We start from the raw sequence: 21,927 nt of genomic DNA on the forward strand, positions 1-21,927 counted from the left end.
AAATTGGTTTGAAACATCATGGAATATTCCGTGTCATGGTTGTACAGTGCTGCTGTCATTATTTTAAAATTGTTTTGGTTTGGTTTTTGGTTTGTTTTTTTTTTTTGGGGGGGGGGCGGGGTTTCTGTTTAATGATGATAGATGTGCTTTGTTTTAAATAGTGAAGTGGTTTGTACAAAAGGTAATTCTTCTTAAATGGAGCAATTGCTCATAGTGGACATTCACAGATCGAAAACAATTGAACTGAAACTTCAATATCAACCTTTTCTGTCTTTAACAAAGTAGTTCATGGTACAGCTCTCGTATCAATGATGAAAGGAATCCACCATGAAAACAAAGCAGAAACCAACAAAGCCTCCATCTCTACCCCAGCTATTCCATTACTGCTTACATGGTAAATTAGTGTAATTTTATTTGGGCCTTAAGCATTATGGCTATGGAGAAAAGCTGAATTCCCCTCTCAGTTACTTATGTCATGCTTCTGGATCTGATGATTTATAGGAGTCTGAAAGACTTTTTATCACATTCTTTCTTCATGGCTTAATTCAACGTTGATTTATTTGGTAGCATTTTCAATTGATGTAGTCAATAGTGTCAATAATGGAATAAGGATTAGAACAGATTATCTTTGTGCTAAAATTGTGTAAAGAATTGAATGGAAGAACAATTCAAACAATCCCTGGATACAGTTTAACTTTTTTTAATAGAGCAAAAGCACATCAATTGCTGTATGCCGCCATTGCAGTTACAGGTCTAAGTATCTAGCTTTTGCATTTAATACTTTACTGACTCTTCTAAGGTTCAGGTATGTCAGTTGAATTCAATAACTGATGTTTTATGGTGACACTGTTTAAACCAATCCTGAGAACACTGCCTTTCTTTGCCCGATCCATTTGTAGTACTCACTCTGTGGCTCTCCTGTAAAATCAGTTAATCTGACTTTAGTTCTTGAAGATTTTAAGCATCTGCTAGCTAATAAATTGGAGTCTTTGCATGATTTTGTTCCTCTCTGTGCTATTTCATGGCAATTTTCATGTGAAAACATGCAACCTCTGCTTATGACTGCCTGAGTGCAAAGAAGTCCATGGTACTGATGCTCACTCACCATCTGTTTTTCTTACAGCTGGGCCTTGAATAATTGTCCAGTAGCTGATGGACTGAGGGTAGGCAATATTTCCAGGGTTTTATGATTCATTTAACCGGCTTCGCTGCCCCAAGAGAAGCACAGTGCTTGTTTATTCGTATGTGTAGGGTAAAAGGCTGTGCTATGTCAGACAAATTATCGCACTCTGTTCAAACAAAAAAGGAGCTGCCACGCTACAGACCACATCCTGTGGATGCATTTGTACCTAAGGGGGCACTGTGGCACTCCGAGGGAGTTTCAGTGTGTGACTGAGACAGACCTCAAAAGGTGGGAGTGCAGCTGTTGCATCCAGGAGTGCTGTTAATGTGGATTTCTGGAATGATGTGTTGCTGTTTATCCTGATCAGGGTGAATAAGATCGTTTGGCATTTGCCAGTAAACTGGAGAGCTGGTATTTGTGACTCCACCTGTGATTGAAGCCCAGTTTCCATGTCTGCATAGCTTGTGTCTCCCAAGAGCTGCTCTGCTGTTTTCCAGAGGCTAATGAGAAGTGGCTCGGAGATCAAGTGGTGTGGCAGCTCTCATCCTGAGTAAGAGCTAGTTTGGGGCATTTAACTCCAGCCTTGTCAAACAAGGTCAGGCTCTTACAAAAGCGAGAGGAGGTGCTTTAGTGAAGTACTCTTCTCTTTAAATACTAGAAGGAGGGGAAAAAACAGCCCCAACAAAAAAAGAAAAGAAAGAAAACCAACTCCAAACACAAAACCCCCTCAACAAACCAGAAGAATCTGTTAAGAAGGTTACCTGCTGCTTTGGACTATAAGAGCAGTTGGAAAGGAGCTTCCGTGTGACAGAAGCAGGTGAATATTTTTGGCTTAGAATCATTGTTTTTTTTCTAAGTGACCTCTTTGAACATTGTAAAATGCTTTATCTGAAAAGGGATGCCTGGATATTCCCTTGTGAGCTATTTGTAAGTTATCCCCATTCATTATACTTGCTAAATATGTATATGGATGGATATTTTCTAAAAAAAAAAAGTGAAGTGGTATTTTATGCCCAGGAAAGTGTGTGGTGGTTATGTAAACAGGGGTTTTTCTCAGGGTAGGCAGTAGGTATTTCAGTTTTATATTTTTTTTGACCACAGCCATTCAAAACTAGACTGACTTTTTTGTTTTGTTTTCAAAGTGTGTATTTCTGAGTTGGTGCTATGATCATATTAATATTAGTCCTGCTAAAAATATTTTTGAAGCATTTAATAGGTGGTATAAATGAAAGTGATAAAACCTGTGACACTGGAATTTATCACCTTGTTTTATAGAGTTAGAATAATGTTGGTGGAAAGGAGAAGTCAACACCCTCTAAGAATCCTTCAAGCTCTCCTGCCTTTTAAAGGTGCATGTGCGATTGATTTATCAGTTTTAAAGTGTGATGTGTAGTGCAAGAGCTCTCCTGAGAACCTGCTGTCGTTCCCTTGCTGGCATTGCTCATTTCCCTCGGAGTTGCCTAGTGCAGCACCATTGACTTCTTTTACATTTTGCTTCCCCTCCCACTCTGTCAGTGCAGCAGCCCAGTGAATTTAATTAGAGAAAATAGCATATCTAATGTCTGTGCTCTCCTGACTGGTTGTACTTGGGCCTTTGGTCTTTTGCACTAGAGCAGGCTCCAGCTGTGGAGAGATCTCGCAGTGTTTTGATCCTGCTCTTTCTCGTTGTGTTGAACACAGGCAGAATCAAAATTAGATACTGTAGTAAGAACTGAAGCGTTCAGTGAATTATATTTTGTTCACAGTGAGTCACTGATTTTTAATTTTTCCTCCAGATATGGAAAGAAATTCTATTGTACGTCAAAATTGAAATACTTAAGATGTTCAGATACTCATGAATAAGAATGCAAGTGCTCTCATCTTGGACCATCTTTAAATTTACCTTTTAACCCTTTATTTGAAAATGCACCAGAATTTGTTGCTCATCCTAACTATGACATCTTGAATATGATTTTTTTTGGTAAATGTACATCGATTTTATACTGTCGTCTCATATTTGTAGTTTGTGTCTATACTTCTAGTTCTAATATGCCTTGCCTCAATTCCTTACTGACTTGCACTAATATTTATTATAATTATGATGTAGTTTTAAAGTTGACTTCTTTGGTTTTACTTCTCACAGCATTTTGTTTTATAGCAATCATCATTATCTCTGTTATGGACAGTAAGTCTTGTATACCTGAAATAGTTAATTACAGATATTGATTATGGGCATGGAGCTCAATTTACAAACAAGGAAAGATGAGAAGTTTTAAAATACTAGCTTATGGTAAACACAATCTTTCATGAAGCAATGTGAAATTTAAGTATTTATTTGAAATAAGTTAAAGTAAAGGGAGGCAAAAACAAGGTTAAAAGTTCTCCCAGAGAAGGGGATTTTTTCAAAACAGAGCTAGTGTGAAAATTTGGGGGTGAAACAAACTTAGGCAGCCCATATACTCCATGAGTGTCCCCTCCTTCAGCTTTTTCCCTTGTCGTGCATTAGTCCTGTCTCTGGGATGTTACATGGCTGCATGGCTCAATTAATGCTCTGTGGCAGGAGGAGGAAAAAAATGTCTCTGTCTTGTCAGAAGTGAAGTTATTTACTTTCAAAAGCTGACAGAATAGCACTGCAGGGGCTTCATTTATTTCCGTTCAGAATGTCATTATTGTGTAATGCAGAGGGACTCCTGCATGCATTGCAGACTTATTCTTATAATCTCGAGCCTGCTGGATGGCTGCACAAGTGTAAAATGGCCCACTGGAATGTTTCCCTCTTCTGACTTTGGCTTGTTCACTTTTGCAAAGCAGCATTCCAAATGTCTCAAGTATTTACGGCTTAGACGGCGCAGAATGTGTTTGTCGGTGCTGCTGGTGCTGGATACCTTTGGAGCTGTGCTCTGGCCTGGCTGGAGCACTGCTTGGGTCCTCAGTTACCTTTGTAGTGTGTGTCATTGGCCTTGATGGCTAGCATATGGGTTGAGACTGCTCTTTCAGCATTCCTCTGTCATGCTCTTTAGTTTTCCCAAGTCGAGCCCCAAAAGGAACGTCTCAGCGCGGAATATTTCGTAAGGATTGCCTGCTATTTCATCTCAAAGCTTGGGAAAACATTCAACTTTGCTCTCATTGTATTGCACGTACTTCAGAGGCAGGATAAGTCGTTTTGATATTCCCTACCCAAGTTCAGCATGTCTTGCTGCAAAAATACAGGAGCATTCAGAAGCTGCAATTTCTAGGGGCTTGGTTTATTTTTTCCTTTCCCTTTGGTACCATCTCTTCCAGCTTCACTTGGAATACCAGGCTTGGCACGTGCACGTGAAATTGCCTGTTGCTCTTGGGAAAGCTTTTTGATACGCCAAAAGTAAAAACACTGAAGCAGCAGAGTTCAGGAGTTCCTGTGCCTGCTCTTGAAATAAATAAATAAATGCTCCAATACAAAATTATTTAATTTGGAGAGGAGTCACATTTTTTGTGATAGGTGATTTTTTTTTTTCTTTTTAGGGGTAAACTCTCTTTGATTGGTTTTTTTGCCTTTTCATTTTTCTTATCAGTTTAGAGTGGTAAACTAAAAATTATTAAAGTGCCAAATTAATTTCGTCAGCGCTGTATTTTATTTGTGCACACCCTGTCTTTAAATGACGGGAAAAGGATTCTGCTTCTAAATGGGCTCGCTCGTTCCTTTCCTGCTTTTCTCTTCCTTTTATTTGCAGACATAAAATCCAATAAATTTCTATTGCAGTTGCTGGGCTTGGGGGAGAAAAAGGAGAGGAAAAGTACAAAGCTATTGGGAAGCGTCAAACACGGCGCATGATGGAGTACATTTCATAGCAGCCAATTCCAAGCCCAAAATCCCTGTTGTGCAGGAAGGCTTCCCAGCTCACACAGGAAATTCAGCCATTGCACGGCAGAGTATTAATGATTTATACACCCCGCACCGCTGCTTTTGTTCACTGGCAGAGCCGGGCTGTGTTAATAAAGGAATTTCAGGGAAAAGGGTCCTGCCATGCTGAGTTGTTTTGCTCAGTGCGGTGGACGCTGCCTCATAAATCAAAGGAATTTAGTGCTTTACAGCCTTTCAGAGCTGCTGAGGGTGTTTTTTTTCCTTTTTTTTTTTTTTTTTTTTAATCTGATACACCTAGGAATATTTTCATTTCTTTTCTGTAAAGAATGAATGAACTGCTGGATGAGATATATCTCAGCTGTTTTAGGGTTGATTGGTTTGCTTCACAGTGGCATTATACTTCCATTTGTTTTCCATTTGGATTTACGCTTTATGGTGTTGTCTATGGAAGGAGACTAGCATGGTTTTATTACTATAAAGAGATGCAGATCACATTATATTCTGTCTTGTTTCTTAGAAATAACTAAATGAAATATAAAGGCAAAACACATTTGCAGTAAGCAAAGCAGTTTTATATTCCTTACCCAACCCCCCCCCCCCCAAATAATAGCACTTATTTAATATTATCACTTAAAATAATTTTTGTTTTTATTAGCAAAAATAAGCTTCAGTATTCCTTTGCAGTACACATGCGTGATAATTTTTGAAGTTGCTTTTTGGCCTGGAAACTTTGTTTCTTAATAGCAACTGCAGGATTAGGTACTTAATTTAGTATTGATTTGCATAATTATCCTTTTCAAATAGAGGAACAGTAATGATATTATGAAAGAAAATATGTATCTCCATTTAATTATAGAAATGAAGATAAAGAAGGACGTTTTTTAAAAATCTCTGAAACTTTGATGTGAACTAGAGTATTCAATAATGTTATGAGACATAGTCCTAGCAGAAAACCACTTGGATAGTTATGGAACCTAATCTTGGCTTTCCATTGCCTCTTTAAAAGAAAGCTGGGGAAGGGGATAGGAAATAATTGCAGGGAATAATAAAACGTGTTTTGCAATCAAAGGGAACCTGGTTTTCCACGGGCCTGTTAAGACTGTATTACACAGCAGGCACAATGTGTTTGGATCGGTCAGAGTCATAAATTCAGGTCCCTTTTTGTACAGAAAATGCAGCTGTCCTGTCCTGGCTTGGGCACATCGAAAAGGTGATTCCCTCTCAGCTTTGTGGAAGTCAACAACGTGGGGATCTCAATCTTGCAGAAGTTACAGCTCCTTAATACTGAGAGGAATTCTTTCTTTGTAGTTTTTGTGGTCTGCAGGCAAATAAATGCCTTTTTCTCTGTTTTCCTCCCTGGTTTAAATATCACAGATTAATATAAGGCAGGTGCCCAGTAAATGAGGTTTATGTTTATAGAGCAGCATTGCTGTATTTGTTTGTCCTCCATTATTTGGGTGCGTGAGTGTTTCATTGTATTTAATTATGTCTGTGAGGCACAAGACAACAGTCAACATCTGCTCTATTGTTGCTGTGGTTTACAGATAGCTTTGATGGGTTATTAAACAATCTATTTTTCAAACAGCAAACAGGGAAATAAGCTGCACCCATATTATGTAATTTTGTAAAGGTACATTATGTAATTAGTTGTCTAGTATTTGCACACTAATATTTTATTTTGGTTGGATATATGCTATTCTATTAAAAAAAGGTGATGATCTTTGGCAGTTTTTATTTAATGGTGAATTTCTAGTTTCTCTATGTCCTGAGTTGATTTTCTCACTACTAATTTGATTTCACCATACATTTTATATTGAAATAATGCATCTGAGTTGTGAATGCTAATACGGAAATTAGAAACATGCATTAACTTTCATTTATTACTGAAACAGCTACTGACAAACTATTACTACAGAGACATCATTAGGCATCTTGAACTATTTTTGACTAAAGGTTTATGCTGTTACCAAAGCATCAGCTGGGGCAGGCAAGGTTCAAACTGCTTTGAGTCTCTTAGGTCTTACTCAGGGCAGAGCATCCCTCAGTGCTCCCTGGGCAAGGGCAATTGTATGAGCAGGGAGATGTCTCCGTAGAACTTGACTCTTGTACAAATGGATTCCCTGGTGGAAAAGTGCTAATCTGCTTTTAATTTTGTTTTGGTTTAATGTACCTGTCAACTGTCTGAAGTTCCTTTATGTAACACTGCTATCCACCATACTGTATCTGGATGCATTAAGGCAAATCACTGAAAGATTGCAACTACCCAGCATGTGATTTGTTTTTGCCTCAAAATAAAATGTAGAAGAAAATGTTCCAGACACAAATGATGAACAGATCCTAAAATTAGACTTTCTGTAGCTTCTATCATTGCAGAAAGTCACCTATTAAAAATGTTTGAGAACATGAGCCTGTAATATTTTCTCGGCTCCTGAGCTGCTACTGCCCACAGTTCTAGAGCTGCAGCTTGCTGGGCTTGCTTCTGACAGCAGGACTTCTGAGGCTTTGGAAATGTTGTTAATCCAGTGAGCCTGCCTTAGGAATGCAGGTTTTCCGTTGGAATGAGGTGGTTCAAAATCCTTTGAGCAGGGGCTCTGCTTTGGTGAGACCTCAGCTGGAGGGCTGCCTCCAGCTCTGGGTCAGATTGCCCTGAGAGGCTGTGGAGTCCCCCTCAGTGGGGATATTGCAGAACCATCTGGATGAAATCCTGTGCTCTGGGGTGGTCCTGCTGGAGCAGGGAGGTGGCACCAGATGGCCACTGTGGCCCATTCCAGCCTGACCCACCCTGTGAGCTCTTGGAGCAGATCCTGAGGTGGTATTGAGATGGTCAGAGGGATGAAGCACTGCTGTGAGGAAAGGCTCAGAGAACTGGGATTGTCCAGCCTGGAGAAAATAAGGCTTTGGGGTGCCATAATCGTGACCGTCCAGTGCCTGAAGGGAGCCGACAGGAAAGATGGACAGAAATTTATTATGAGAGCATGGAGTAACAGGACAAGAGGGATGATTTTTAACTGAGGCAGAATAGTTTTACAGGAGATGTTTGGAAGCAAGTTTTTACTGTGAGGGTTGTGAGACACTGGCACAGGTTGGCCAGAGGTGCTGTGGATGCTCCATCCCTGCAAGATTTCAAGGTCTGGCTGATGGAGCTCTTCTGACAAACCTCTTGTAGTGGAAGGTGTCCCTATCCAGGGCAGGAACATTGAAACTGGATGGTCTTTAAGGTCCCTTCCAAGCCAAATCATTCTGTGCTTCTATGAACTAAACTGTCCCTTTTATGTATGTAAGGAGCTTAATTGATAAAAAGCATGCTTATTTGGGAAATTATGCATCCCAGTGGGTAGGAGTGGTGTTTCAGGTGCGTTTTGAAATATAATTTTGCAAAATGGCCATAATTTTTAGCGTAGAATGAAGATTATTTATTTGTTTATTTGTAATGCTCAGGCTTGCTAGAAATACTTTGTTTCCAAGGTGTTTCCAGAAACCCACTAGGGCCAGGTGGGAAACCACAGATTTGTTTATTTTGTTTTTTATTTTCTATAATATCTATTGCTAAGTTTGGTGGGGTGTGTCTCTTGGGAAATGCTCATTGTAAACAAACATTTGTGTTAGTGTGTGACCAAACAACCCAGGCAGGTGTCTCCAGAGGCCTCTGTGGGAATGGAGCATTCCTGGGCTTTTTTCTGACATGTGATGCAGAAATGAATTTTCGTGGGTGGGAAAAGCAGGATTAGAATTTCTGCTGGGGTAGATCAGTTTATTGACTTGGGCTGAGCCTTGGCTTTGCTGTGAAATTAATGCATCATACAGCGAATATGCATTTTCTGTCAGCGTATTCTTGTGTACTTTGCTCAAGAATAGTTTTAAGAGTTTATTTACATTAAACTTGTGCAAATTGTATGTGCCCATTTCCAGAAGAAAATGAATTTTGCAACTTCTTCCTAGAAACTCCAAGGAAAATCTATTTTCAGCTTTATTAAGGAAGCTGAATTACAGCAGGCAGCATCTGATCTGTGAGAGTGATGGCCACTGGTTACTCTCAGAGCTGCACAAGAAGTGAGGGCTGTGGAGCACAAAATATTTCAGTGTTTTCTTTGTGTGAACCTAAAGGGCTAATTAGGGCTGGAGAGTTGAAGATAAATCAGGAAATCTTGCTCTTTGACTATGAACGGCCAAATTAGATCAGTAGAAAAACACAAATATTGTTAGGTAGTAGTACCAGATCACACATGCATCTGAGAAAGGAGGCTGTGAAGAAAACCTATCAGTAAGAAAAAAAATGAGGTAATTATAAAAACCTTTGAAAATAATTTCTGTAAGAATCCTCTACTCCCAGTTGCCTCATTAATTATCCTGAAATCTGACAGTTCTGTAGAAGCAGCTGTGCAGCGCTTTTCTGTAGGTGCAGTGCAAGAGAGATGTTCCAATAATAGCATTTCTAATCCAGATGTGCAAAAGTCAGGTCTGTCTTATGAACCTCCTGTACAGTTCATGTTTGTTGAGCGCCTCAAATTCAAACTTGTAGAGGAATATTACATTTGTTCTTTTTATTTGTTCCTAGTGTTCAGTCACATGTATTTTGTTGGTTTAGCTCTTTACTAAATAGTATCGGATATTTTGTTTCTTCTGGTTAGGATCAAATCACTATTGAAAAACTTTTGAGAGAAGGTAAGATGCTCTCAGTCAAAGAGTTTGAATTCAGTTTTTGGTGTCTGATCCCCTGATCTTGCACTGCAGAGGAATTGACAGCTTCTGAGGTCTTAGAAGGAGACTACTTGTTCTTTGTCTTATTTCTTGCAGCAATAAAAATCTTGCTGGTGTCCACCCAATAACTTGAGTATTCACTAAAGCACTGATTTCAATAAAAATAGAAATAATCCTCTTCTGTTATCCTCTGCACAAATTTATCCCAGTTCTTTGCCGTTCCCTTCCAAGGGCACTGGCACAGGTTGATTAAAACTTAAATGAAGGTGAGATTAGAAAGGCCATTCTTTCTCTCTCCACTTCTAATATCAAATGGAATTTACAAAAAGTAAAAAAGTGGGTGGCAGGAAAGGCTTTTGCCATCTGGCCCTGATACAGCAGTGTCCTGGGTTCCTCATCTTAGGTGCTTTTCCCTCCTCTTCTGTTATTCTGAGCAGACCATGATCTCCCTAGCTTTACACTGTCCTGAGAAAGTTGTTAAAGGCAGCATTAGAAATCAAGTATTTCGTGAATTTAGTACCCACTGTGATGGCTGAAGAATGCATAGGACTGGAATGTGTAATGAATAACTGGAATGTTTTTAATAGGTCTTAGGGGAGGGGAAAAAAGTAAACACATGATGTGATTCTCTCAGGTGAGAGTTATTTACAGGAAGATTTCTTAGAGCTTAATCCAGGGGATTAACTTCTTCCAAGCTAATTCTCCTGTGTACCAGCTCTTTGCACAGAGGTGCCTGCAGAGTACCAGAGTGATCCCACTGACATTGATCTGCCTTCAGTCCCAGGCCCTCAGACTGGGCCAGAAGAGAAGTGACCCATCTCAAGGAAAGCCAGGTTTTAGCTTGGCCTGGGTAGGCCAAGTGTAAGACCCCACACTGAGTTTAGGAGTGGTCTTGAGTTGCTGAACGTGGGGTTAGGTGTGTCTCCAAACATGTGCATTTGCAGGTATCTGTAAAACTGAATGGACTTCAGACATTCAGTAGCAATGAAGCTGAAAAAGCTTTCTTAACTTATTGCTATTCAGATTTGGAGGCAAACTTGCTATCAGCTGACCTTCCTAACGCTTTCAGCCAAATCCTATCTGCCTTAGATGCTCCTTGCTTGTAGCTCTTGGCTAAACTTTAGTACTTAAACTATTGCCAGTGTCTTGAGTAGAGCTGAGTTATGGCTTACATTACATCTAATGCCTTCAAGTCTTGGTATTTTATCTCTTGAAAATATGAAACTTGTCAGTAGTGAACAGAAATTCTCTCTGATCCCTTTAAAGAGCTATGGGGTCTTTATTGTTTTGGGGTTTGAATCGGTTGTTTCTCCCAGGCACCCTGCTCACTCAGGATATCTACCCTCTGCTGGTTTCTGCAATCAAACCATAGCACTTGGCATGGCAGGGTGCTTGAATGATGTATTTATACAGGCAGGAGGCAGGGTTTAATACCAGCTCATGATTCACTGTGCAGTCCTATTAATATGAACTTGACTCGGGGGAATAAGTAGCTGTTACTTGTCAGCAAATCCTGAGTGTATTAAGGGGGTGAAGTTGTATTGAAAGATCCTCGCAGTGATACTCTGCTTTTCCCAAGGGAAGCAAATAAAAACTGTACTTTGATGAATAATGAATGTGCTAATTGGGGTCAAGAAGAAGTCATGGCTTCCTGTGATAGAGGAGGTAGAGTAGCCTGGCTACAGCAATAAAGAAAAGTCTGTTTGACCAGATTTGGCAATAAAAATATGTGACTGCTTGTCATCTCTGTCATCTCCACACAAGTAAAGTCTGGGATGTGACGGTGACAGGCAGGTGCTTTATCTCTTCTACAACAAAGGGCTGTATTCCTGAGATCCTCTTTGAAGTATTGGTTGGTGCCCATAAGAATGTGGCCACGGACTGATACTGAGACTGGTTGAGTGCTCAGATATCGCCCAAAATCCTGTGTGGAACGGACAAAGATCTCTCTTGGCATGGCTTGGGTATATCACTAGGATTTATTAAGAGTGAATGTTGGTTAGAGTCAATCTGTTCCTTATTTGCAAGGAAAAATGTTTTTGTTGCTGCTGGGCTGTATTTGCAAATGAATTTGCCCTAAGGGGAAGATTATAGTCTCTTCTTACCTGCTGACAAAATGCATGCAAAAATACATATTTCTTGGTCATCCTGTATTCAGCACACAAAAGGGAAGAATAAATGGAAGAGATTGAAGGGAGAGAGATGCAAGTATGATTCTAATACATATTTTGTGAAATATATAGACATACAACCTGAGACTTCATTAAAGATGTAGGTGATACTGCTTATCATTTGTGGAAGATGTACATAATTTCCAGTAGTTAGTCTGTGTAACTGCACAATGTCAAACAAGCATGAGATCTTGAAAGTGTTCTGTGTTTCATACAAAATTTTCTAAGCTGCTTAACTTCTCATGGATTGGAGGCTAATCTCAGATGGTTTAGGAAATGCAGATAATCTCAAGAGCAGAGTAGTGAAAGATATCTGAAGTAGCCTGGAGATGGGAGAGAGTGTGTTCTCAAAGAGGCCAACAGGGAAAATTCAAGTGCTTTGGTACAGCTATCCAGCTGATAAGAGTTATGTAATAAAAGCCAGCATGGAACTCTGCAAGAGAAGGAAAACAGAGCAGTGCTCACTAAGGCAGAAGAAACAAAGTGCAGAACTTTGTAACACATCTTCCGTGCTGCGAATAAGTTGTGATGTCTGCATGTCAAAACCAAGTCTTGGTACTTAAAGCAACAGTATTTTCCTACAGTTTTGCGGCTAAATTTTCGTACTGAGCCAGGACAGTTGGAGGCACACAGAGAAGTTTCCTTCACAAATAGAGTTGTGCAGACCCATGGGGGTGTGTTCTGCCACTTTTTCCAGCTTTAGGAGACTCTTATCTGTGAGGCACCTTGTAGGCCAATGTCATCCTTTTCCCCATGCAGAGCACAGCACATGAAATAACCAAAGTTTTCAGATTCATCCTGCTTTAATTTTGACACAAATACTGCGATAATAATGTGGTTGTGATCCAGAAACTTTCCAATTGCTATGATAATGCAGCTAAGTTAAAAGAGACCTATAGGTATTTGATTTTTTTTTTTTTTTTTTCCAGAGGGTAGCTGTTCAGAGATTGTTCTCGGCTTCTGTGCCTCGACATGTAGAGCTGATGACAGGTCCTTACCTTTCTGTGGTAGCCCAAGGGAAGTCCAGGCACAAAGGGATCCCTTAACTCCAGTTTTAACCTGCTGCTTTTCTCTAGCATACATTTATCACCTATGTAAGTGAATGTGTCTTGTGACTCACTGAAGGGTAAATCACTCTCCCTGCTGTCAGGGGACACATGCTTATCTTTTAGCAATCCAGTTTTAGCAGGGACTGAGGGTTTCCAAGATATAGAAGAGGGCAAGCCTTGCCTTTAAGAGTTCTGGGAAAAGTGAAGCTAAGTAGATGTGTAGATTTTAAGTGTTTGTGCATGTTCTTTTATATTGCTGTCATTGTGGTGATCTCCTTGTACCAGATGCAATTCTCTTCAAAATAATTTACAGTCAGAGGTGGATACAAATTAGAGTTGACCTGCAGAGGAACAGGGATATTGGTCATTGTGCTGCTGGTCAGTCAGTTCATCCCCCAGTCAATGTTTTTGTGTGGCGTTCTGGCAAGAGGAGGTTTTATGGGCTGGAAGAGGATGTTCATAGAGGTTTAGAGAGAGTCTTAGCTGGCAGCTGGCAATTTCAGGAGAAAGCATCAATGCCATTTGGAGTTTGGCTAGGAGGTGAAGGACCATATTCAAGGCAAGACAAAGAGGATACTCACCTGTGAGTTGTTGACAGTAGTAGCTTAGGTGGGAATAAGCTGAAGTGAGCCTTTGAAGGGGATGACAAGTACTGCGTAAAGATAATAAAAGGATGTGTTTTGGGACAGTGCAGGTAAAGTGATCTTTATGGGAGCATTCCAAAAGGAATGCCATTCTTTAGCCAGTGAGATACTGCAGCAGCCTGTGGCTCAGTACACAGCACTGACAGTAAGAAAGGAAGTGGAAATGAGAGAAAGGATTGGCTGTGTACTCAGAAACCACCATTGACTGAAATATTGCACTTAAAGGGTTCCAAGGCCAATTGGCCTAAGGGGAAACAGAGTTAATTTTTCTAGGGCTACAGATAGTTTCTCAAAAATGTTTCCCAAATTTTTGCTTATGTCTGAAGCTCTCATATTTGGCAGGAGTGTAGTTATTTATCTTCATTTATCATTGAAATCTCCAAAATTACTATCATTGTGTATTTAGAAGAAAAAGACTAAAATCTGAACTTCAGTGGAACTGAAGCATTGTTGTTTTCTGACTGAAGAATCAGCTGAGTTCATCTTGACCTGCTGATAGTTTTTAATGTGCTCCTAAGTGCTAATGCAATTGTTAGTTGCTAATGTAAGTTTTAAATGGAAAGTTCAGTTTTTAAGTTCAGAAGACAAATGTGTTAGTTCCAAGTATGCTGTATCCCATGTGCTTGAAAAAGGTGATTTCTCCCAGTTTTAAACAATTTCGATGCCCTTGCCTTGTTCTCTAGTGTGGACAGAGATGCTTAATAGACTCATCTCTGACAACATCTGCAGTGCTGATTATCAGTATGAGAGCAGCAGATAGCTTTGATTTGTATAAGTAGCATTTTCTGCTTTGGGAGTCAGTAAAATATCTGTGCTGAGTTTTGTCTGTGTGAGAGGAGCTGGCTGGGGAATTGGTGCCTGGCAGGAGCAGCTCCTACACATGTGGAGGAGAGCAGAGCAGTGAGCAGCTGAGGGCAGGGGCCGAACCTGGATGGTGCTCCTGGAGCACTTGGAGAGCCTTTGGCCCTAAATGGCTTTTGCAGAAAGGTGGAAATAGTCTTTAGAAGACAAGTCCATCAGTTACAGCAGTGTCAGCAGCTGTGCTGGGGACGGTGGGGGAAGATGTGCTGGACAGCTTTTTCTGCCCATCAGTATTTCCTTTAACACCAGATCACCTCAGGCAATGCTAATCAACAGCAGCTCACCTTCTCTTTCAAAGCATGTGTGGTGCTGGTGTCTGGTAATCCTTTTGTAGAGATAGTAATCTGAAGTTGCTGTGGATGAGGGAAATTATCAGGAGACTCAGAAACCAATTTGTCCTTTCAGTTTTGGGGTTTCCTGTACCAGAAAACCACGGAGAGACCTTAAAGAGAAAATGGAGGGTGTTTGGATGATAGGAAGGGTGGTCAGAAACGGGAGACTTGAACATAAGAGATTCAAGTATGACATAGCAAAAGCACTGAAGAGGGTGCCAAAGTGGTACCTCAATTATTGATGATCTGAGAGATGGAAAAGTTAGGCCAGGGTAAGAAGGAAGTAGAAATGATTTGAAGTTCATTGGTGTTGTGCAGCAATTGCTAGAACTATTGTTTGTGGTATTTTGAACTAGATACAGGCATTAAGAAGAATTAATTATTTGGCAGAAAGATGGTCTAAATAGATTATTTCTGTCAGAATCTGATTAGAGCATACAGCATTGATTGGCTGATGACTGCATTGCAGGGATCTGCCTTTTCCAGGCATTGTGGCCCCAGGGAAGTTGCTTAAGTCTTCTTTTTTTGTACCATAGCCAAACTTAGGCATCTGCTTTTGCCTGGGGAAGTATTTTGGTCATTGTCTAATGTGCCATTTACATCTTATATGCAGGTGAGATCAAAATTCTGATCTTTCTTACACCATTTATGTTTTTCTTATTCTGCCTGAAAGTGTAGCCCAGATTTCAGACACATTTCTAGTTTTATTTCTGTATCTGTTCATCCATACTGCACAGCAATCTCCATTTCTTTCCTATTTAGATGACTTTTTAGCAAGCCTCCAATGAAGCTACTCTTAGAGCACTCCTGTCAGTAGCTTCAGTTCTACTAAGACCTGAGATTGTGGTATTTAATTGCTGGGCCTGAAGTACTTAGGAATTTTGTGACCTTCTACTCCCACCCTACTTTACTTAACCTATGCTCTTCACCTTTAAAAGCAGATTTTCATTAATAAAACCTGTCTTCTTGCAAAATTCTGCATAGTTGAAACAAATCAGATTGTGCATTTTATTTGTGTCTATATGTTTTACATAGAATGCTAGTATTCATGTGTTTTTCTTGTTCTTTCTACCTCTTATTGCTGCAGTCAATTTTTAGTTTCATAAAATCCATGAAAATTTTTAATGAAAGAAACCAAAACCAACTAGGGTTTGGGAACAGCTGAAAGTGACATACCCTCTATGAGCACACTGAAAATGGCGTAATGTCTTTTTTTTTTTTTTTTTTTTTTTCCCCTAACAGCATTATAATTTTCTAGAATGTAATGGAAATGAAAGCTGTACAGTTGTTTAAAATAGATGATCTCCCCTCTTCCACCCACACACAGAGTTAGTTTTTTGCAGGGAGCCAGGAAGTGGGGGCTGTCACCACCAGGGATATCAGAGAGCTGCTCCGTGTGCACGTCCCCACCATTCTGACTTTGTCCTCCCACAAGTGTTGAGGTCCGTGCTTGACCTTCATCATGCTAAAGGTCCTGCAGAAGTGAAACAGAACTCTCAGCTTTATCAATACTCTTCTGGCTCATTCTCTCAGTCCTCAGCACTCTTGGTGGTCAAATACCGTTTATTCAACATACTCTAGCGGAACAGGAGTGACCATTGACGCTAACTAACAGCCAACTGTAAAACTCAAGTGAAATTTCCTTTTTGTGTGGCTGGGAGGGAGAAGAAGAGTGTTGTTCTGAAGTGGTGGAGCTGATGTAGAGGCATTGGCGTGAGTTCTGAGCCTGGCACAGGGCGCAGATGCGAGTAACGCTCTGTTGTGCTTCTGTGGTTTCGATTGGCAGAGGTTGGTGTGAACCTAGGTGTGCTCAGGTGCACGCATGGGACAACACCTCAGAGCCCAGCCACCAGGTCAGAGCTTGGACCAGGAGCGCCCCACGCCTAGACATGTAGAAGCATGTTATAGTGAGGCAAGCAAAGCGTCCTTGCATTAAAACAGGTAACTACAATTCATTGCCAACGTTTGCTTTTGTATGTTACTATCTGCAATAGTAGAAAATAGCAATGCTTCTTAGACATTTGATGCTTTCATTATTCTGGGATGTTTATACTGCTTGCAAAGGGCTGGAAGTGTCCTCCTGGAGCCTGCTGCTTTCACACTACCGCTACTATTGGTATCATATTCTGTTATAAGCCACCCTTTTTTGTTACTGTGGGTTTGGAAGGCTGTTCTAGACCCTCACTAGACAAGACCAAAATACTTCAAAAAACCCCCCCGAACTTGAAAAAAATATGCTCAGCCTAAATTTATTCATAACTAGGTTTTTCTTGATTTTTAGAGCATCAGGATTGTCCTTAGCTTAAACAGTCTTTTCCTCCTACTGTTTTCTTCCCTATTCACAGATTGCTTTGCTGGGATAAACAAATCAAATTTAGGTTTCTGTTGCAACATAGTTGTTCCATTACCCTGGAAATTTCCCCTGTAGAGAAAAAGGAATTTCTTTACAATGGTTGCATTTGAATTCAACCTTTTTTTTTTTTTTTTTTCTTCCTGTTTAATGTGGATGAAGAGAGCTATATTCTGTTGGAAGTACCTCTAAGAAATCAAGAAATGAAAATTAAAATTAGGAAATACTGCAAATTTTCCTTTTCCTATTTGCATCTCAAATTCTTTAAACAGATGCAATGAGATCCTGCTTTTCTTCCTCCTGAGTTTAACTCTGATGTTCCTGTTATTAAGGAGGAGCATGATCTTGCATTTTGTATTGTTGAATTCCATCCCATTTCTATTAATGCAGCCCATAAGATTTAGCAGTTCTTTCTATGTAATATTGTTATCCTTTCCAGCCTTGACAGCACCTTCCAACTTTGTGTCATCAGGAAATTTCATCAGCAGGTTGCCTCGTGCCAAAATAATTAAAGAAAATGTTAAAAAAAATATGTGTCCCAAAATAGATCACAGAAAAGCTTCCCTTGAGCCTGCGCTCTCCTGCACAAATCTTCCTCCTCGGGTTTTCTAACATCTTATCAAATATATACGTGCTGAAACAAAAAAAACCCTGCTAGATATTTTACAGAGCAATTTAACAGTCTGTATTTTATGTCAGTTGTCCCACTGGAGTCATTTGAGTAAAGCTTGCAAAATCCATTTTATAATCTCCGTTCCTGGGTGAAAGAAATCTGCTTTCTTTTCAAATGCACTTCACTCTGCTGGATGAAACAAAAAAGCAATAGTTAAAATGAGCTTTTTATTTTTTTAGAAATTAGGTATTTTTAAGAGAGTTGTGACTGCAAATTGCTTTCTTATATATACCTTTTGTTTATGTATTTCTCTCTGAAAGTTAGTGACTGGTTTTATATTGGAATTAATGACAATCTTTAGAAAAAAATCCATGATATGTCAGCCTGCTAAATAATTAAACCGCAGGGTTTCTCTTCCTTGGTAAGAAAAGACCAAGAAATAGGATTTGTAGCTAAGCATGGTCAGATAACCAGTGAGAACAGCATCATCCCCAGCAGAAAAGTGAAGCAGCTCTGAAACAGGAGATGGAGGGGGGTAAACATCCCTTCATCATGTGACAATTGCTGGCCTTGTTGGCAGCTTCTGCAGAGAGCATCACTGAGGGTCACAATTCCACATCTAAAGTTAGCAGTGGGGTAAGGCTGGCAGTGGGGACGGCCAGCAGGCAGCTGCTCAGGGAGATTTCTAATTCCTGCAGCATGGCTGCCCTGATACATGGGAATCAATTACTGAGAACCTTCCATGATGGTCAAAATGTGACATTAAATAATTGAGTATCACATCAAATCTTGTCTGCAATTAGTTATCTGGAAAAGTAATTATGCAACAAAATCAAGTAGCTGAAATTAGTGGTGTGAAGCTCCCTGATTATTCGAAGACTGTAGGAGATTTTTTTTTTCGCTTGTAACATGAAGTTGTAAGTACCTTACTAATTCTTTATTGAAATAAAAAAGTCTTGCTCAATTGTAATTCTTGTCATTAGTTACATCTGCAATAGAAGATACATAGCACATAAAACAGGTGTTAATGATTAAGTTGGTTTTGTCTAAAGTAAAAATGAGCTGCAGAAGAGAATGTCTTGTAAGTTGTACATTTAAAATCAAATCTGATTTGATTTAGGGAGGAAACCAGCCTAAATTTCAGTCCTTTGTCTCTTATACCAGTAGTGTAAGTTGATTTGGAGAACAGTTGAAATACTCTAATGGGAAAATGTGTTCTTTTAAAATAGTTATGATCAATTTAGCAACATAGATGTTGTGAAAGGTTAGAAAAGCCATTAAAATATAATTTACACTAATAGAAGTCATTAGCTTGCGTTATTTAACTCACATATTCAAAACAAACGAGAAAAATATAAAGAATCAAAACAGAATGTACCCAGTACAACAGACTGAAGTGTAAATGCTCACATGAACATTGTTTAACAGCTTATAAATACAGGGAAATGTCTAATTACGCAATCATGATAAACCTGATTATTTTGAAAATGGCTTCTGATAGTAACTGTTGTCATGTATATGCCAGAACTGATAGGAAAATTATTTCTAATCGGTAGATCTGTACGGAATTTGATCTCTATGTGTTTGGTACTTAAAAATCTGAACTGATAAAGTGTAGTTGGCTAGTCATGTTACTTAAGCTGCTCCCAAAATAGCACCTTCCTTTTTGGGTAGAGTTAGGTTTGCAGCTGTTGTCTCTATCTGTTGTCTCTGAAGAAAATTTTAACATTAAGTGTTGCTGACGTCAATTTTTTTCTTTTTTTTACAGCTGATGTGGGCTTTGCCCCTGACAGAAGTTATTTGGTTCTAGCTCTGAGTTTGGAAGAAGTTGGTATATAGATTTTCCCCTAACTTTCAATTGATGTGTTTAGCTTTAGTGGGAGTAATACTATCACTTAAACCATGTTGTCGTCTCAAGGAGTTTTGCTACATCCCTATGGAGTGCCAATGATTCTGCCGGCAGCGCCATACTTCGCTGGACTTGTTCAGGTAATGCAAGGCCACTTCCAACAAGCAACTTAACTCTAGTGCACTTAGAGCAATAATTGGAATTTTTATGGTTGAGAAAGCAAACACTTTTAATACAGGCAAAAGCTCTCATGTAGTCACTGAGAAGACAGTAGGAAATCAAAAAGATGGATCACCCTAATCTGTGTATTGACATCTCTCATGGCTGAATAAATGGTGTAGTTGAGCTATATTTGCTTGTATTGATTTGTCTGCTGTTTAACATTCATGCCTTTGCTTCACGAGGTTGACCACAGGGCAGAGGATTTGCTATCCATTCTAGGTTTCTGAGGGAGTCAGCATTCCCACGGCAGGTCAGAAGACAAAGTAACTCACCATGATGTGTTTAGGTTAAGTGTTTTAGCACAGCAAACAGGAATAGTGTTAAATATGCATTCATTCATATGTGACACGTCACACGGAATGAAAAAGGGGTTGTGGTTTTGTGTGTATAGAAATATCACCTGCAAAGAAAATTTATATGCATCCTATTAACTCCTCTGAGTCCTCAAAGTGTAAGATCTTGCTGCAGGGCAAGAGTTCTGTATATTTAGGAGTCAGTTGGCAACTACCAGATTGTTGTTGTTGTGTTTGCTTTTGCTATTATTTTATTTTTATCAAAAAGCGGTGCTACTGAAGTTTCTTCTGTTGGACTTGGGATTCTGCATAGATCATGTGGATGCTAATTAAGCAATAAATATCCTGTTGTTTGCAGTATTAGAAGACATTAGGAAAAGTCAACATTTCTAAACTCTGATAGAATTGTGCCATCTAAGTGGCAGTTGTTAGATATTGTTCATTGACAGGGTCAAGACACACACGTGTGTTAGGGCATTTCTGTGCTGTGCTAGGGATGAGTCCAATTAACAGCAAGGGAGAGGGAAGCCTTCATTGTGCTCCTTTACTCCAGCACTCTGCTGATGTAGAGGGGCAATCACAGATCAAAAAGGTGGTTTTCCACATACTCCCTTCAGTAATAGAAGACTGTGGGTTGTGTTCTTCACTTCAGGCTTAATATCAGGCACGTATGTCTGAAATAGAAATCAAGCATTGCACAGTGGCCATTACCAGGTGCTGAGAATCTGTGTCTTGTGGGACGTGCAAGCTGAGGCTGCTTTTTATGCAGTGAGAAGCATCCAGCGGGTCTCCATATCCATTAGAATTTGGGGGTGAAGGTCGGACACTGGAGCTCCGTCAGACCCTCTGCCATCCTGTCCAATAAATAATTACAAGCAAATCGTGCCTTTCACTCTATGCTGATTGATGTTGAAATTGCTTTTGAAAGTTCTCATAAGTTCCTGTTATAGATTAAGTGCCGGTGTAGGAAAAATAACTGCACCCAACTGAAATGGGTGAATGTAATCAGGTTTAATGGACTCGAGAGCTTGTTGGGAATTAAATAACTATTGATTTGTTGGAAAGTTGCTGTCATTACAAAATGCCACTCTGGACGCATTATCCAAGCAGATAGATTAGAAGAAAGGGCCCTTGGAAAATTTGGGATGCCTTATTTCAGTCTTTTTCCTCTTCATTCTTTCCTTAGAAAGAGATATCCAGGCCCAGGTTATTCCTTTAGCATAGGTCTAAAATAGTGAAGAAATAAGAAGTGCTGAATTCAAAAATGGGTATTAGAGATGCAGTTGAACAGTGTTGTTTGTATAATTACTTCTCTAGTCTCTCGTCTTCTCTCCCCGTGATTTCAGACCCAAAAACGGCATTTTGGAAACCAAGCACACATTTGAATTACTGTTCTAATGAGTCAATCACAGCATTGAGTGGTCTGAGCAATTTGTCCCCCAGGATTTTACCTGCACTTACAGTACTTCTGGCCAGTTTATGATGCCAGAATGCCTATTGTTTTTCTCTAAAAGTGAAGTCTAAGTGTCTAAAATAAATAATACAAAGGACATTTGATAGGAATATTTATATCATCCTCTTCTAAGCAGTAATTACATAACATTCTGAACTTCAATGGAAATTATCTTCAAAAATGTGCCTTGATAAACTGATTATGTAAATGTTTTTTTTCTGGGTTGCAGGTTGAGAACCACGACCCTGGGTTGTGTGTTTTTTTCTTGTTTTTTGTTTTTCTGTTGTTTTGTTGTTTTTGTTTGTCTGGGTTTTTTTGATTGTGAGGCAGTTTTAACATGTTATAGGCGTATAAGATGCCAGTTTATTTATTTGCATGGATTTCTACAGAAAGTAGGTATACCTCTGATCAGGGATTCCCTATGTTTTCCAGTTGGGTTTATTCCAAGG

At 39.6% G+C, this 21,927-nt stretch overlaps 1 protein-coding gene across 27 annotated transcripts in view; it reads left to right on the forward strand.

The window, feature by feature from the left end:
• The window catches only part of RBFOX1 (RNA binding fox-1 homolog 1), a 1,151,472-nt gene that overhangs the window by 892,264 nt on the left and 237,281 nt on the right, over positions 1 to 21,927 (forward strand). For 3 of the 27 annotated variants that reach the window (XM_040078697.2, XM_040078711.2, XM_040078708.2), the window contains exons 2-3: positions 16,485 to 16,639; positions 19,430 to 19,650. The exons of 18 other annotated variants lie outside the window; for them this stretch is intronic. In XM_040078697.2, the coding sequence (XP_039934631.1) occupies positions 19,564 to 19,650 (87 nt within the window). In that variant the 5' untranslated portion in view covers positions 16,485 to 16,639; positions 19,430 to 19,563. The remainder of the gene's footprint in view (positions 1 to 16,484; positions 16,640 to 19,429; positions 19,651 to 21,927) is intronic. 6 more of the 27 variants (XM_040078703.2, XM_040078704.2, XM_058422650.1 and 3 more) reach the window with 6 other exon arrangements.

Source organism: Hirundo rustica, chromosome 15 (assembly GCF_015227805.2).
Source record: "Hirundo rustica isolate bHirRus1 chromosome 15, bHirRus1.pri.v3, whole genome shotgun sequence".
In the NCBI taxonomy this organism is placed as follows: domain Eukaryota; kingdom Metazoa; phylum Chordata; class Aves; order Passeriformes; family Hirundinidae; genus Hirundo; species Hirundo rustica.